At 32.9% G+C, this 18,556-nt stretch overlaps 1 protein-coding gene across 2 annotated transcripts in view; it reads left to right on the forward strand.

Moving 5' to 3' along the window:
- The first annotated feature begins 3,437 nt into the window (after window positions 1-3,437).
- Window positions 3,438-18,556, forward strand: part of LOC114324799 (galectin-8-like) — a 228,002-nt gene continuing 212,883 nt past the window's right edge. The window contains exon 1 of one of the 2 annotated variants that reach the window (XM_028272672.2): window positions 3,438-3,883. In XM_028272672.2, coding sequence (XP_028128473.1) covers window positions 3,759-3,883 — 125 coding nt within the window. In that variant the 5' untranslated portion in view covers window positions 3,438-3,758. The remainder of the gene's footprint in view (window positions 3,884-18,556) is intronic. The other variant, XM_028272651.2, reaches the window with a different exon arrangement.

An 18,556-nucleotide genomic window follows, 5' to 3' on the forward strand; every position in this document is an offset into this window, starting at 1 on the left:
TCCTGGTAGAACCAGGTATATTTTTCGATGTCCCGATTCGCACGTTCAACAGATCCTTGTGGCTGACTGTGGCTTGGATTACCTTGTACTATCTTCAAATATTTCTATACTAATTCTGTACTAATTATGTTAAATAATTCTAGTCCATTGTCGCTTTGGAGAATGCTCGGAGCTCCAAAGGCACAAAATACAATACGAAGAGCTAATTCAACTTCTTCTGCACATTTAGTTTTCAACGGTCGTAATTATTGTATAAACTTTGTTAAGTGATCTAGATAGACAAATATTAATTTGAATACATTATCTCATTGGGCTTGAATATCTATTAAATCTATTTGACATCTACTTTTCATTTCTTTTGACAGTATTTCTAAACCTTTTTTGGGAACTTTAGATTTTTTCTGGCAAGTTTCATACATATACAAATAGATCATCAGATCATCGCTATGATTTCTACAGTTATGTTCTTGTACTTCTGTTGTAATTCTTTCAACATTTTGTTCTACCTCCATGACAAGTGATTTATGTGCTCCGTCAATCAATTTAAAGAGTTCTTCCAAATGAACCTAAAATATAACATTCTGTTCATCTTTACTCAAGGGGTCAATCAGTTTTTCAGTTTCCCCAACCTTCATTACATCATACTTTTTCAACCGCTTGCAGTCATCCAGTATTTTACCACTAGTTTTATATTTACTTACATGTACATTGTTTATTAAACTTTGGTCCTTCTGTTTTTTAAGCAAATCCTTATTGTGCTATTTTACTATTCATCACTTCAGGTACTTTTGTATTAAAACGCTCTTCCATTGGTAAATCAAAAATAAACAGTTCTATAGTTGAGTCTGCGAATCTTTACCCGTGCGTCATCATTAAAAGCATACGAAATAAGTCGATGATAAGTCGGAAATTGAAATTTACTAAACGCAACAGCAAGTCACTTACTGTCACTTGCTGTTGCGTTTAGTAAATTTCAATTTCCGACTTATCATCGACTTATTTCGTATGCTTTTAATGATGACGCACGGGTAAAGATTCGCGGACTCAACTGTATTTAGGATAACGTAATGCACATTTAAGGTGAAAGGCGCAAAATATCACCTGCCAAAATTTTCAATGTATTTTGAATGTATTAATTTTTTTTCGAATCCTGAGAGAACTAATAAATTATGTTTGTAAAATTTAATCGCAGAATGAAAGATTACCTTATTACCGAGGACCGAAGTTCCTTAGAATAAAACAAAATCTTTAGGATGAAAAATTTGCAATTAAATATCACACTAAATTTTCTCTTTTATTTTCAGCCCTGTAACTTATTAAAATAAACATCATAGAAGTTTTCAGGGACTTTCGGCCCTCGGTAATAACGTAATCTTTCATTTTGCGTTTAATTTTTCAAAAATACTTATTAGTTTTCTCAGGATTCGAAAAAAATGAATGCATTTAAAACACATTAAAAATTTTGACAGGCAATATTTTGCGCCTTTCCCCTTAACACAGAACGTTATGTCGGTAAAGAAAAAACTTCAAAGATCGGTAGATAACATTATTGTTAATTAAAAAACAAAAAGCATATGCCAAATCAGGATAGATACACTTTTAATGTGTCAATCAACACAGCAGACTGAAGACTGATTACGCACGAGGTAAAAAGGGGCATTGCGCTTGAGTGTCGATCGTTATAATTTAAATTTCTTACTTTTAGCAATATCATCTGGGAAATGTATACAATTACCGGTAAAAGTAGGAAATATAGGGTTTTTAAAAAATATATCCTACATTTACCGTTGACTCCGGTAATTGTATACAATGGTGTGCAATTACCAGATTATCTACTTTTATCGTAACATATATACCATAATATACCTCAACTGCTATACTGCTTGACTATACTTTAATTCTTATTTTCTGTCTTTACTTCTTTTCTTTTCTTTTCTTTTCTTTTCTTTTCTTTTCTTTTCTTTTCTTTTCTTTTCTTTTCTTTTCTTTTCTTTTCTTTTCTTACCTTTTCTTTAATTCGTATTCCATATCAAATAATACAAGGTATAACCAAGTAAGCACCTGCGGAACAACTGAATACATGAAGTAGGGCAACAGCTATGTCATTATTGAATCAGGCCTAGAACGGAATGATTTCTGCTGTTTGAATGTGCTTGAATGGCACAGACTTTCAATACAATGGCAAAGAACTACAGTTTGAAAATATCAACAGCTAAGACCAAATCCCTGGTGGTGTTATGGGAACTCATAAGATGCAAAATAGTAATTAACAACGAACTAATCGAACTAGTCTCGAGATTCGAATATCTGGGAGTCGAAATATGTAGTTATGGAGATATTAAAGAGAGCAAGCCAATAAAGCCAATTACGTGTCAGGATGTCTGAGGGATATCATCTGGAGAAATAAGCATATGAGGCTGGAAGGGAAAGTACGCATATACAAATCATGTGTAAGACCGATCATGGCGTACGCGATAGAAACAAGATGTGACACAGCAGAAAGCATGAGGATACTGAGAACATCAGAAACGAGAACGTTGAGGTCAATAACTGGGAAAACACTGAGATACAGAATACCGAAAGACAGAATCTCTGTGACATACACACATACACATACAAGACATAACACGGTGGGGGAAATAGAGAACACAAGAGTGGAATCCACATGTGACGAGAATGGAGAGCAGGAGAATAGCCCATATAGCCAGAGATTCCAAGCCAACAGGCAAGAGACCAATAGGAAGGTGGCGGCGGTGAAGATTTAAAAGGTGGCGAAAGCGGCTCAAAATCGGTTACGAACAGGCCAAGAGGTCTATATAAGAAAAAGAAGAAGATGTAATTGCATATAGTAGAACATAGTTTTTAATTTCAAACAACTTTTTATAATAATAATTTTCAATATGTAGTTTGAAAAATAGAGGTAGGTACTTTACTCTTAAGCAAAATTCATATTTTTTGACATACATCGTATAGTATAGATAAAATTTGATATCTGATGGGTGAATCTTAGGTTTTAGACTAAAATTAAAATTAAAAAGGTATGTCACAATTGAAGTCGAGGCGAGATAGATCAGAGGTGTAACCAGGATGATCCTAAGGGGGGGGGGGTTATGTCTAGTTGAAGGTCTCTGGGGGGTATGAAATAATAAGGCTTAACACAAGTATATAGAGCTCAAAGTACATCCAAAAGGGGGGGGCTATAACCCCCAAAACCACCCCCCCGTTACGCCTATGAGATAGGTATATTTAAAAATCAAAAGTAAACAATAAAAGATCTATTTCAGTTCAATAACACTGTTTACCTTGATTTTTATTGACCTTGTTTATATTTAAAAAGATAGATAAGTAAATCCGGATCTGTAAAAGTTTAACATCACCGACACAAATAATTTCTCTCTAATTATACCAATTACACAGTACAAATATTTGTGAAGTTTTGAAGTAAATGAAAATAAAGTCAGTGGGTAATCAGAGAAAAAAATGTTTAGTTAGTTAGAATTGACAAGCACACTGAAATTAACCTTCATGTAATGTTTGTTCAAAGTGCATCACCTTCTCATAAATAATTCAAACAATGGTGTCCCGCCCAATACAAATAAACAATGATTTAGTCATACGAATTCGAATTACTAACAATTATTAGGTTCCAGTCGAAATCTAGGTTAATAGGTTTTACAGTAGCTATTTTTGTCATTCTGTGAACCAACAATCGTGGAAATATATCGAGTGCAGAAAAGAAAGTAAAATGCCCGAAATAAATGTGCAACAAACAGAAAGTGCTAAGAAAAAACGAGGATGTGGGTGTAACTTTTGTTGTCTGTTCCTACCTTATGCTAATACAACTGAATCGGAGGTTGAACAGGTTGTATGCGAAAATACTCAAGTAAGTGAGATCAATACTTTCTTTCCTATTATTTCTGTCTACTAAGAAACCTTGAGATTAAAATAGAAATGTATGATATTATTAGTAAATAAGATTTGAAACAGAACTAGGTAAAAAAAACATAATTTCTTCAATGAAAGAAAAAAAAAGCGAATATTTTAAAAATATTTAATGTTGTTGTTTGGTTAAGTAGTTTTTATAAAACGGTACACTGCTCAAAAAAATCAGAAGACTAGTTACTATTTATGCATGGATAACTTTTTGAATGATACCCTAGAGCAGTAAAGGAAAAAAAAATGCATTATTTTTTAAACAACCATAAAAAGTGAAATATCATTTTTTTCCTATAAAACGTTTCTTATAAATTTTGAAGAAAACTGTTTTAAATAAAAGTTGTAGGCATTAAAAAATTCTTTAATTTACGAGTTAAAATAAATTACATAAACATTTGAACGCAAAAATCCTTATTTTTGTAGTTATTTATACATATTAATGATTTTGTTTTTTGAATAATAACATGTGATATAGCTACATGAAATTATTTCAATTAGCAAGTTATTGAGGTGTGCTAAATCTCGGCTACATCGACCAAATAGTTCGTAAGTTATTCAATTTGTTTATCCCGGAGAGCGATCATTTAAACAACTCTGTGGTGTTTGGGAGAAACATGAGCCCTCATTCTAAATCAAATTTCGACACTAAACAAGTCGCTTTCAATATGGCAACGTCGAAATGCGACTGTGCGAGCCTTGTGGATTTTACTTGAACTAACGAAATGACGTCACGAAATAGCGACTATCGAAATTAATAGCGACTCCAAAAAAGTGGTTGATATTATAATTTCGATGTCGAAATTATTTGACACGGAGATGAATGAATAGCCAAAAGCGAGGTTAGGATTAGTTTAGATGTGTTTTGTTTATTTCTTGCAAGGAAAACTAAAGCAAAAGGTATTAATATGGCTGGGTTTAATTGAAATTTGCTTGTTTTGAGGAATTAGATAGAATAATATTAAATTAGAAATATAATAATTGAGAATGTCCACAACATGAATCATGAACTCAATGAAAGATGTAAGGTAATAATCTGGGAAAATTAGTAAAAAACAAGGAAAATTAATTACCAGCTATTTTATTGCTGGACATGCTGAAATCAAATCTTAAGATTTCCTATATTAGTAATATAGCTGTGCAAAGTCCACAGAAAGTGTGCTATTTTGTTTATAAACAAATTAGCGCTCCGAAATCTTTTTTTAATTATTGCTCTATAACTCCGAAAATTTTAACTTTAAACCAAAACACTCGCATAAAAATTGACAATAATTTAATTCTGCACATTGATAATTTATTCCAATTTCCTTCGACGGAAATTTTCCTCAGAAAATTCGGGTTTTCCAAACAAAATCTTTAATTTTCAACTAAAATTTGAGAGAAGTAATTATTTATCAATAATTAAATAATTTGGTGACAGTGACATAAATTTTTTTTTGTTATGAGTGTCTTGAAGATATGAAAATTTGTATGTACAAAGAGGACCGGAATTAAAAGGTATCTAATGGTTCAAAGATTAAAATCTTGTTGTTTATAACTCTGTCCCAAATGCCGGTCAAATTTGACCGGTTATATGGAATCACTCCTCGCAATTCAATTTTTTTCTTCGAAAAGGGCTCAGAAGCCGTGCCCTTTTCAACAGCGTTAACTTAATTTAATTTAATCTAATATTTTCTGAGGGGTTCTATTTGTTTATAAGCCAAAAAAATGTTTCTTTATAACATTCCTGAGACCGCTCAAATGGTCCAATTTCAATCCTGTAAGGTACGTTGAATAGGTATAGTGCTTTTTTTATACGAAAATCATAGTTATTCTGGTGTATCATAATCTTTCTGGTTATTATTTCGATCGAATTTTTTTAATTAACATTTTAATTATTGCTAAACTATTGGTTAGATTGTCGCCGGTCTCCTGATATACAGAGAGGGGCTAAATTATGGAATAAATTCATTTTCTCTAAAATGGACGATTTTAGAGAAAAATCCCGAAACAGGTCGATTTTTATTTTTAAATTAAATTTTTTTAGCATATATTTCAAACTAGTGACGTCATCCATCCGAGCGTGATGACGTAATCGAATATTTTTTAAATAGGAATAGGGGTTCGTGTTGTAACTCATTTACAAAGGCGTTCAATTCTCTATTCAGTATAGGGCTTTTCATTCACAGTCATTTATTTCGAGCTTCTGTCATATTTCGTATAATCCGTAAATATTAATATTATACACAGATTATTCAACATATGACAGGAGCTCGAAACAAATGACAATCGATGAAAAGCCCTATTATAAATATTAATATCATTATTTATACAGGGAGGCAAAAAAAAATTTTGAATTAAATTAATTGATGCAAGAATAACAATGCATGTAATTTATTTAACTCAAAATACATTCTATTGCTGTCAGAAAATAGAAAAAAATGTTTATATTGCAAATAAACATTGCTTTTAGCTTAAATTAAATGTTCAAACTGCCAATAGGTAGGAGGGAGGCTGTTTGTGATTTAATTTAAGCGAAAAGAAATGTTTATTTGTGAAATAAACCTTTTTTTCTATTTTCTGACAGCAGTACAATGTATTTTGAGTTAAATAAATTACATACATTCTTCTTTTTGCGCCAATTAATTTAATTTAAAAATTATTTTTTGGCAACCCTGTATAAATACCTAATGATATTAATGTTTATATTACTGAATAGAGAATTGAACGCCCTTTCAAATGACCTACCACACGACCCCTATTCCCATTAACAAAATTATCGGTTACGTCATCACGCTCAGATGGATGACGTCACTAGTATGAAATATAGGCCAAAAAATTGTAATTTAAAAATAAAAATCGACCTCTTTCGGGATTTTGCTCCAAAATCGTCCGTTTTAAAGAAATGAATTTATTCCATAATTTAGCCCCTCTCTATAATCTACTATAATAAATCTTTCATGTCATCAATTATTTAATTATTGTTAAATAATTAAGTACTTCCCTAAAATTTTATTGAAAATTGCAGATTTTTTGGGAAAACTCGGATTTTCTGAGTAAAATTTTTGTTGAAGGAAATCGGAAAAAAAATAACTTTGTGCAGAACTAAATTACGGTGAATTTTTATTTGAGTGTTTTTGGCTCAAAGGAAAAATTTTAGGAGTTACAGACCACTAATTGAAAAAAAAAAGAAGATTTAGGAGTGCTAATTTGTTTATAAATAAAATAGCACACTTTCTGCGGACTTGTCATACTCCATATTACTAATATATGCAATCTTAAGATTCGATTTTAGCAATAAAATAGCTGGTAAATAATTTTTCCCAAAAATGGCATTTTTTCGATAATTTTCCTAGACTATCAACAAATTCCAATAAACCGGAGCGCCAACCCAAATTCTGAGCAGTCTCAACATGATAAGGTTAATATCCCCAGTTGTAACTAATATCGAAATGAATAAGAATCGCTATACTCTGCGGCTGTCATGGCGGTGTCGAAATGAAATTGCGACTGTCGAAATGAATTAGAATCATTCCCATGATAACTCCAAAATAGCGAAAATTTTGTTAAGTCCTGCACTGTATTTTGTTTTTGATCTATTTTCGTTTGATGTGACTATGATGGTATGTCCATCACGTCTAGAAAACGTGCTACGGCTTGGTATAATATCGATAAGTTCCTATTATTCAAATTTTGTTTATTGGTATAGTCCTGTTAAAATATTATATCATGTACCCGAAAACAAAACTAGAGAATAACGTTTTGGTTCATATCTGATAATTGGTACTTATCGTGTCTAGATCAAATAATATATGCAAATTCTTTTGGTAAAACATTTGGGCCCATATGTGATAATTGGTACTTACCAGTGCCGGTGCTAGGGTATAAGGCGCCCGCCTGCAATACTAGCTAAGGCGCCCTTCGGTTTAATTAGGTACCTATATTTAGATATTTTATCTTCTGGCAATGTAATTAGGATGTAAATATCTTATTTAATTCTTATCTAAAAAAAATATTTTCCGGATTAAAATTTTTAATTTTAAATTTTAAAATCCATAGCATTTTGAAAATGAGTGTTTGTCACACACTACGCATACTGGAGCCATGAATAAAATTCTATTGCATTGAAAAATTTGAAAGAAAATAATTTTTCTATGATTTTGTGTAACACCAGCAGAAAAAGGTGCTCATTTTGGCGCCCCCCAAACAGGGTCGCCCGCCGGCAATGCATCCCTTGCAGGCCCGTTATCGCCGCCCCTGGTACTTACCATGATTATATCAAATAATATGCAAATTATTTTGGTAATTTTATGCTATGTCCCACTTAACATCTTTGATTCAAATAAATAGTAGCATTTTCTGTAAGTTTTTTTTATGTAAGTGGTAAATAACCTAAATATATCAAACTTTTCTTTTCGTTGTTTTGTACTTATCATAATTATTCATGAGCAAGAAAAACAAAGATTAGAAAATGAACGCCAGCAGCACCAGGATAAGGCTTCCTTTCATTATAGGTATAACAAAACTAGGCGACAAAGAAGAAAGTATGCGGAGCTTAGGCAAGCTTGTAGTAGTTGCATTTGATTTGCAGAAGTGTTTGGCTACACCTAATTTGACATCTAATGTGGCTTTCTATAAAAGAAAGTTATGGTAGGGGAGCAAAGTATGCTAAATGTGCAGTCACTCGAGCGCTTTGGAGACATATTGGGTTGTGAAGAGTAGGTCCTAAAACCAAAAAAAGTTAAGTAACATTTTCCATTTTAGTGGGCGCTTGCCATTTTTTAATTTAATTTTCCATTTCCAACAATAGTTTTTCCGATTATAACGCCATCTATGCATAATTCGAAAAAATGTTTCGAATAAAAGTTACTTATTTTTTCGTAAGGAATCCAAATCTATAATAAAAAAATGGGGGCTCCTATTTAAGTTTTTAAAGTAAACCCCCACCCCACCTCCGTGGGTGGTCGTGTTTGGTGCCATTCGATAGATTTTTTAAAAATATTAAATAAGTGTATTTTACAGTTTTTTGATCTGATGTTCATTTCGCGAAATATCGCGGGATTCATATTTAAAATATTAAATTTACCTCCCACCCCTCTCCGTGGGAAGTCGTGTTTGGTATCATTCGCTAGATTTTTAAAAAATATTGAGCAAATATTTTTTAGTTTTTCGATCTGTCATTCATTTCGCGACATATTCGCTTTTTTCTTGTGAAACTTTGGGACTCACCCATTTCCTTACGCCCGCTCAAATCGTCAGATTTTTGAAATATACACTCTTTTGCATGTACTTAACTTACCTTATCTTAATCTGACAATTTCGAGTTTTTTTAAGGATAGATTTTTTTTTCGGGCCCAACTTGACGAACTCCCCTGTGTTAAGAGCCAATATATGGTAGAGGTACATCTGCAGGGTACCAGGTTTCTCCCCATATGATAATCTGACGCGCTCGAGTAACTGAAAAAATCCCCGCTTGGGCTCCCCTACCATTATGGACTTTCAATTTGACGATCCGCAATATCACCACAAAACGGACATCTTGTTATGTGTGGCACGAAGGTGTAGCTCAACGAGGAGCTGATGAGATTGCATCTTGCTTATTTCAGTTTATTAAAGACTTACCAGAACAGGTAGAAAAACTAGTCCTCTATTCTGATACATGCCCAAGTCAAAACCGAAATCATGTATTACCGATTATGTTTTTAAAAGCACTTGAAGAAAAGGAAACTCTAAAAGAAATTCATCATAAGTTCCTAGTTCCTGGTCATACTCATTTAGAATGTGATACAGACCATGCTACCATAGAGAGATTTGTGAAAAAAAGAAACGCCATAATTTCAGTTCCACAGGACTGGGTATCAGTAATTAAAATGACGAGCCCTTGTTTTGACGTAAAATTTATGAAACAAACTGACTTTTTCGGATTTTCCAAACTTCTAACAACGCATTTTATAAAAGAAATGTTGATAAAGATAAAAATTCTTTTGTTTGGAACAGCGTATTTTGGCTACATTACAAAAAGGATAGTGATATAGGCTTCAAATACACATTAGATCCCGATGCACCGCTTCGTTTAATACCCATGCTAAGAAGAGGCAGGTCAACTTCCATGTCTAATATTTAAATACTTCCAGCTTATAATGATCCTCTACCCATAGACTATTTAAAATATAAAGATATTCTCGACCTACTACCCTTTATAGATCCAATCTATCATGGACTTTACCATTCGCTTAAACACATGTAAACCAGTACCACACAATATTACAAGCGACAGTGATGATAATTTCGACGCATAATATAATTTGGTACAAGTAAAGCTATATATTTCCACAGCACTGTTTTCCAATACAAAGAAATTGACCAATAATAGTTTAAGTTCTCTCCACTATGACCGTAAAACTCCATTAAAATATTTTTAAATCTCTATATTTTTGATACAAATATGATACGGCCATTATATCAAAAACAGAAATGTTAAAACATATTTCGTTTGTTGTATCTGCTATACCACTTAATAAAGTATTTAATAAAATATATTTGGTTTTTTGTTTTGTTGCGTTCGATTTAAGAAACCTTCTCGAATGTTAAAATTGCCCTACTGAAAAACATGCATTTTGGAGTTATCACATGTCTCCCAAATACCACAGAACTATTCTTACCCAAATGATGATTTCAGAGGTATTTAGCAGATCGCAATCGATTCTTTGAGGCTTCAATTTTAAGATTTATTAAAAAAGGCGCGCTTGAAGATAATATACTCATTGCAAAGATGGTAAAAAACATAATCTTTAAAAAAGGTAGAAAATTTGATGATCCATTTTAGAGATGTAAACCGTCGCCCCCGCTAGCGAAATTATTCCAATTCGATTTTTTTGCACAAATGTACTCAAAAAGAGGTCCTTATAACATATCCACAGGGTGCCGGGCGGTGCCGTGGTCGAAAAATTGTTTAAACAATTTTTTTAAACAAATTCACAAAAATAATTTTTTCATTTCGAACAATTTTGTTTAGATAATTTAGGTCATTCTGAACAAAAAAGGTCTCTTGTCATTTTTCTCTAAAATTAATTGTTGTCGAGTTATATGCGATTAAAAATTTGAAAAATGCGAAAATGACCATTTTCAAGGCTTAATAACTCGATTAAAAATTATTATTATGCAATTTAAAAAGTGTCCAAATCAAGCTTTAAACCTATTCTTCAAGGTCCTGAAGAGATTTTTGGCATTATTTTATTACAAAGCTGCTATTTTTCGCCCCCGTTAGCGAAACTATTTGGATTAGATTTTTTTTGCACAAACTTACTCAAACAGAGGTTCTTATAACACATCCATAGGGTGCCGAGCGGTGTCGTGGTCCAAAAATTGTTTAAACAATTTTTTTTAAACAAATTCAAAAAAATAATTTTTTCATTGCGAACGATTTCTTTTAGATAATTTGGGTTATTCTGAGCAAAAAAGGTCTGTTGTGATTTTTCTCTAAAATTGATTGTTGTCGAGCTATATGGCCATTTTCACACTTTATTATTATTATGACAATTTTAGAGAAAAATCACAAGATTAAATTCTTGCTCAAAATGTCCCAAATTATCTAAAAAAAAATTTTTTCGAAGAAAAAAATTATTTTTGTAAATTAAAAAAAAAAAATTGTTTAAACAATTTTTCGACCACGGTACTGCCCGGCACCCTGTGGATATGTTATAAGGACCTCTTTTTGAGTAAGTTTGTGCAAAAAAATCGAATCGGAATAATTTTACTAACGGGGGCGACGATACATCTTGGACTATAGTCCTAATTGTTATTAATAATTAAAAACAACAGCTTTGTAATAAAATAATGACAAAAATCTCTTCAGTACCTTGAAGAAGGGGCTTGAAACTTGATTTGGTCACTTTTTGAATTTCATAATAATAATTTTTAATCGAGTTACTAAGCCTTGAAAATGGCCATTTTCGCATTTTTTAAATTTTTAATCGCATATAACTCGACAACAATCAATTTTAGAAAAAAATGACAAGATACCTTTTTTGCTCAGAATGATCAAAAATATCTAAAAAAAATTGTTCGAAATGAAAAAATTATTTTTGTGAATTTGTTTTAAAAAATTGTTTAAACAATTTGTCGACCACGGCACCGCCCGGCACCCTGTGGATATGTTATAAGAACCTCTTTTTGAGTAAGTTTGTGCAAAAAATAGAATCGGAATAATTTCGCTAGCGGGGGCGACGATACAGCCCGATCTAATGGCATGTACCTACCAAAAAAGAGTAAAAAGGTAAAACCCGGAAAAATACCGGAAAAATCAATTATGTACTTAAAATTTTCTCGCCATCAAATATTTGGTCCTCTTATACCAAAATGTATAAAAATAATCAAGAATACTTGTATTTAACAATAAAACACTGAAAACGTTTGTTTTCTATACTTCCACAAAATTTATTATATCTAAGTGACTACAGCTGTTTCGGCGGAGTGCCTTTCTCAAGTAATATAGTTTACAATGTGTTTGCCTTTTTAATCTTCAACTGAAGAGGTTGAGGAGTGGGGAGCTGTTTGTCTCGAGTTGGTCATTCAGAATTATATCTGTATTTTTCAGTTTATTAATTTCCATAGATTCTAAAAAAGATAGCTTAAGGCCTTTATTTTGAATATGTAGAATTTGAAACTCTTCATTGAAAGAATGATTATGATCTAGAAGGTGAAGTGCGTATGTAGAAGTGTCTGTTTTTCTATTGCTGAATGCCCTTTTGTGTTCTGCTATCCGTTTGTCAAAAGTTCTGCCAGTTTGACCGATGTACGTTTTCGGACAGTCACCACAAGTTAGTTTGTACACACCACTCTGTAGTTGCTTTCTCTTTCGGCTTTTATTGTTCTTAATATATTTGCTTAAGTTGTTGTTAGTTCTGAAAGCTGGTGTTATTCCTTTCTTTTTTATGTATCTGGCTATTGTTGTTGTTATCTTGCCAGTATATGTGAGAGAGCAGAAGGTACTGGGTTCTTTCTGTGGTGGTGGATACACTAATTTCAGGGCTTTCTTATGGAGTGTTTGGTTTTTTTGGTTTAAAATTTTGTCCTGAAATTAGTGTATCCACCACCACAGAAAGAACCCAGTACCTTCTGCTCTCTCACATATACTGGCAAGATAACAACAACAATAGCCAGATACATAAAAAAGAAAGGAATAACACCAGCTTTCAGAACTAACAACAACTTAAGCAAATATATTAAGAACAATAAAAGCCGAAAGAGAAAGCAACGACAGAGTGGTGTGTACAAACTAACTTGTGGTGACTGTCCGAAAACGTACATCGGTCAAACTGGCAGAACTTTTGACAAACGGATAGCAGAACACAAAAGGGCATTCAGCAATAGAAAAACAGACACTTCTACATACGCACTTCACCTTCTAGATCATAATCATTCTTTCAATGAAGAGTTTCAAATTCTACATATTCAAAATAAAGGCCTTAAGCTATCTTTTTTAGAATCTATGGAAATTAATAAACTGAAAAATACAGATATAATTCTGAATGACCAACTCGAGACAAACAGCTCCCCACTCCTCAACCTCTTCAGTTGAAGATTAAAAAGGCAAACACATTGTAAACTGTATTACTTGAGAAAGGCACTCCGCCGAAACAGCTGTAGTCACTTAGATATAATAAATTTTGTGGAAGTATAGAAAACAAACGTTTTCAGTGTTTTATTGTTAGATAAAATGAACTTCCATCAAGTAACGGTCGAATCCATCAATTAATACTTGTATTGTTTGTAAGTTTCCAATTTTACAATACTTGTAAGTTTCCAATTGTAATTTGTAATATCTTAGGTTAGGTTAGGTTCAATATGAGTGAGATTAACTACCCTTCCACTCGTCTTAAGAGGTCCAGTGTGGCTCATCCCTAGGTTAAGGGTGTCCCTTTAGCCCAGCTTTCTTAGCAAAGCCTAATATGGTCTTAGGTGACACTTCTACAAAGTCGTAAGGGTCGAGTTGATAATGCTCAATAATGTATTGAGCAGGCCCCGGGCTATAAATGGGTAGGCTGAGCATTTACACAGGGCGCCAAATTTTTGGGGGCGCAAAATAAAAGAGATAATAAAAATAAATTAGAGAAACAAATTACCCACTAAAAAATATCTGACACAAAATTTTCAAAAAAATATAGAACAGAACAAGTAAATATAATACAGGCTACCGGAAATGTAAAATAAAAATTGTTAGAAACATAATAATGATAAGTTAATATCAAGCATTATTATTCATATATTAAATAATAATAATATTAGAGCTGGTAACACTGCAATCAGTTAATACGCTGTTGGCTACAAGGCTACAAGGAGATACAAAAATCACTGAAGCAAATATCGGAAGACCCTACTCAGAAGCCTGCAGTACAGGTAGAAGCTTTAGGATTAGAAAATAAGTTTTGAAAACTTTGAAATAGCCTTCCTTACAATTTTGTGGAATGACATTTTGGAAAGATTTGATAAAGTCAGCAAAAGTCTCCAAAGTGAAACCCTCAACCTAGCAGTAGGTAAAACGCAGCTTCAGACCTTGGAGAGCTATTTAAACGATAGGAGAGATGAGTTTAACAAGTATGAACAAAAAGTTATGACGTTTTTACAAATTGGATCGCCCAGTTGCAAAAGGATAAGAACCAGAAAAACTTTTGCGGATGAAACCATTGGTAATGAAAATGAAGCTCATCTTGATGGAAGAACAAGGTTCAAAACTCAATTTTACATCAGAATCTTCGATTCTTTGATAAGTAACTTATCAAGGCGAAAATTAGCTTATGAACATTTGGCTGATAAATTTGAAATACTCTACTCTTGTTCAAAAAGGATCACAGAAAGAGGCGATATCACAAGCTGCAAACAAACTTTATGCCTCCTACCCTAATGACATTGGAAGCGAATTTGAATATGAATGTCTGCACTTCAAAATGTATGTGGAACAGGAAGAATTTAGTGGAATTTATGACGTGTATGAATACATAATAAAAAATGAATTGAAGAATACTTTCCCAAATCTTGAAGTAGCTATTAGAATTTTTCTGACCTTACCTGTCACCAACTGCTCTGCAGAGGAGAGGAAGAGATCTGCTCTTTCAGACAGCAAGTTAAATTGTCTCATGTTACTGTGTTGTGAAAAAGACTTAACCCTAAGCACATATTTTTCTGATGTAGTAAACAAGTTTGCCAAATTGAAGGCTAGAAAAAAATATGTCACTTAAAATGCTTGGTACAAAGTAGGATCTTAAAAATATAATTTTAAGTTTTAATCTTTGCTGGAAGTGTGAATTATGTAGAAATAAATGTCTACAGTTTTGTGTATGAAAGACGGGTTTTCTTGTTATTTACTTTACTTCATAAAATATAAGTTACATAGATTATTTGCTTTTACATTTTAGTAATAAAGGAGGCGCCAATAGACCATTTGCCCAGGGCGCCAGTCACCTAAGCCCGGGGCCTGGTATTGAGCCTTAAGGTCGCGTCATATTATAATGCACGTCGCGTTTTCGGCACGTAGCGTTTCGTTTGCGAAAAATATAATTTAATGGTTTTTAAATTGAACCATTCATATTGTGCGTATAAGACACGTAACGTAGCGTATAAGACACGTTACGTTTGCGTTCGGTTCATTCGAAAACAATATTTTTCGGATGTTGACAGCTACGGGTCGTTTTCCCCTCGTTGTTTATTTAGGTATATCTTTGAATTTGATACAGAGTATTTACACCGGTCAGTATCGTCGCCCTCGCTAGCGAAATTATTCCGATTCGATTTCTTGCACAAATTTACTCAAAGAGGGGTTCTTATAACATATCCATAGGGTGCCAGACGGTGCCGTGGTAGAAAAATTGTTTAAGCAATCTTTTTTAAACAAATTCACAAAAATATTTTTTCATTCGAGCAATATTTTTTTTAGAAAATTCCACACCTGTAATTTTGAACCAATCAAAATACGTTATTTTGACAGATCACCATGGCAACGGAGGTATTTTATCGGAAATTTTTTTGCTCGTGGGGTACCCAACAGCGAATTATAGTGGAAATTTTTTGACGTTTACAATAACAGAACATTTTTGATATACTGGTTTTTATTTGTTTACATAATTTAGTTTTGATTCATTTTCTATCACTTGTAGTTACTCAAAACTTATGTAAAATTGAAGAATATACTATTTTCTATCTTGAAATGGTATTCCCATGCAACTACAATGAGTAGAAATTACGAATTTGAAAGCCTAAATAATTGCTGACAAAGCTATGGCGAGCTATGGCGCGCTATTAATCTGTTCATGCAGCTTTGGATTTTCAAATGCAAATTTGGTGTGGAATTTTCTTACCGAATACCACGCGAAGTCAAATTAATATCCGGAAATTTTTTTTTGATCATGAATATTTTTAGAAAATTTCCCTCGTCTGCGACTCGGGAAATTTTCAAAATATTCATGATCTCAAAAAAATTTCCGGAAATAATTTGACCTCTAGTGGTATTACTAGTGATAATTTAGATAATTTGGGTAATTCTGAGCCAAAAAGGTTTCTTGTCATTTTTCTCTAAAATTGCGAAAATGGCTATTTTCAAGCCTTAATAACTCGATTAAAAATTATTATTATGAATTTCAATAAGTGACCAAATCAAGTTTCAAACAACTTCTTCAAGGTCCTGAAGAGATTTTTGTCATTATTTTATTACAAAGCTGTTATTTTTAACTATTAACAATTACCGCTATAGTCCAACTGTATCGTCGCCCCCGTTAGCGAAATTAGATTTTTTGCACAAACTTACTCAAAAAGAGGTCCTTATAACACATCAACAGGGTTCCGGGCGGTGCCGTGGTTTAAAAATTGTTTAAACAATTTTTGTTAAACAAATTCACAAAAATAATTTTTTATTAATAATTTAATTAAACCCAAATTAATAATAATTTGAGTTATTCTGGGCAAAAAAGGTCTCTTGTGATTTTTCTCTAAAATTGATTGTTGTCGAGTTATATGACCATTTCCGCATTTTTGCAAGATACGTTTTTTGCTAAGAATAACCCAAATTATCTAAAAAAAAATCGTTCGTAATGAAAAAATTATTTTTGTGAATTTGTTTAATAAGAATTGTTAAAACAATTTTTTGACAACGGCACCGCCCGGCACCCTGTGGATGTGTTTGTTATAAGGACTCTTTTTGAGTAAGTTTGTGCAAAAAAAATCTAATCGAAATAGTTTCGCTAACGGGGGCGACGATACAGTTGGACTATAGCGCTAATTGTTAATAATTAAAAATAACAGCTTTGTAGTAAAATATTGACAAAAATCTCTTTGGGACCTTGAAGAAGGGGTTTGAAAATTGGTTTGGTCACTTATTGACATTCATAATAATACTTTTAATCGAGTTTTTAAGCCTTGAAAATGGCCTTTTCGCATTTTTCAAATTTTTAATCGCATGTAACTCGACAACAATCAATTTTAGAGAAAAATGACAAGAGACCTTTTTTGCCCAGAATGACCCAGTTTATCTAAAAAAATATTGCTCGAAATGAAAAAAATATTTTTGTGAATTTGTTAAAAAAAAATGTTTAAACAATTTTTTGACCACGGTACCGCCCGGCACCCTGTGGATATGTTATAAGGACTTCTTTTTGAGTAAGTTTGTTTAAAAATATCGAATCGGAATAATTTCGCCAGCCGGGGCGACGATACTGACCGGTCTAATTTAAAAAGTAGTTTTCGAGGCAATTTGTCATGTAAGCATGTGTTGTGACAATAAACATATCTGCACCGCACCAAACTGAAACCAACGGAAACGTTCTATGTATGACAATGTGAATGGGCAGTCCGATTGCCGGTCTGCAAACGCTACGTGCCGAAAACGCGACGTGCATTATAATATGACGCGACCTTTATCCTAACCAATTCTGGGTAGTGGCACAGAACGTGGTCCGACGTCTCGTTATCAGCCTGACAGAATATGCAGGCTGACTGCAGAAAAAGAACAGTTTGAAAATATTTGATGTTGTTGTTTTGTTGACTAGTTTTTACAAAAAGGTACACTGCTCAAAAAATAGAAGACTAGTTCCCAATATAGTACCTACTTATACTATCTTTATAACTTTTTTAGTGATAATTTAGTTAAGTGTACATACAACTAAACTTCCCAATTTTTAAACTTATGAAAAACCAAAAATTATCCATTTGTTCAATGTAATTGAGAATTCCTCTACTACCTTCCTTCCTTATGGAGTATTGGGCGCTCTTGAATTTCTTTCTTTCTTAGCCAAAAGTGAAAGATGGCTGATTGGCTGTATCATCGCATCCACTTCTGTTCCTGTCCTCTACTAGTCTTTTCCATTCCTTCCTATTTTTCGCCCTCTGCTTAACCTTTTTCCATCTCAACCCAATTTTTTCATGATCTCTTGTTACAGTTCTTCTCCAGCTATTATCCGGCCTTCTTCTTCCATCTGGTTGTTATTCGGGTGCGTGTCTGGTTATATTATTTTGGTCTTTCCTTAGTGTATGTCCAACCCATTTCCAAAAATCGTGGAAATATATCGTCTAGTGCAGAAAAGAAAGTAAAATGCCCGAAATAAATGTGCAACAAACAGAAAGTGCTAAGAAAAAGAGAGGTTCTGGGTATAACTCT

Source organism: Diabrotica virgifera, chromosome 5 (genome assembly GCF_917563875.1).
Source record: "Diabrotica virgifera virgifera chromosome 5, PGI_DIABVI_V3a".
Taxonomy (NCBI): Eukaryota; Metazoa; Arthropoda; class Insecta; order Coleoptera; family Chrysomelidae; genus Diabrotica; species Diabrotica virgifera.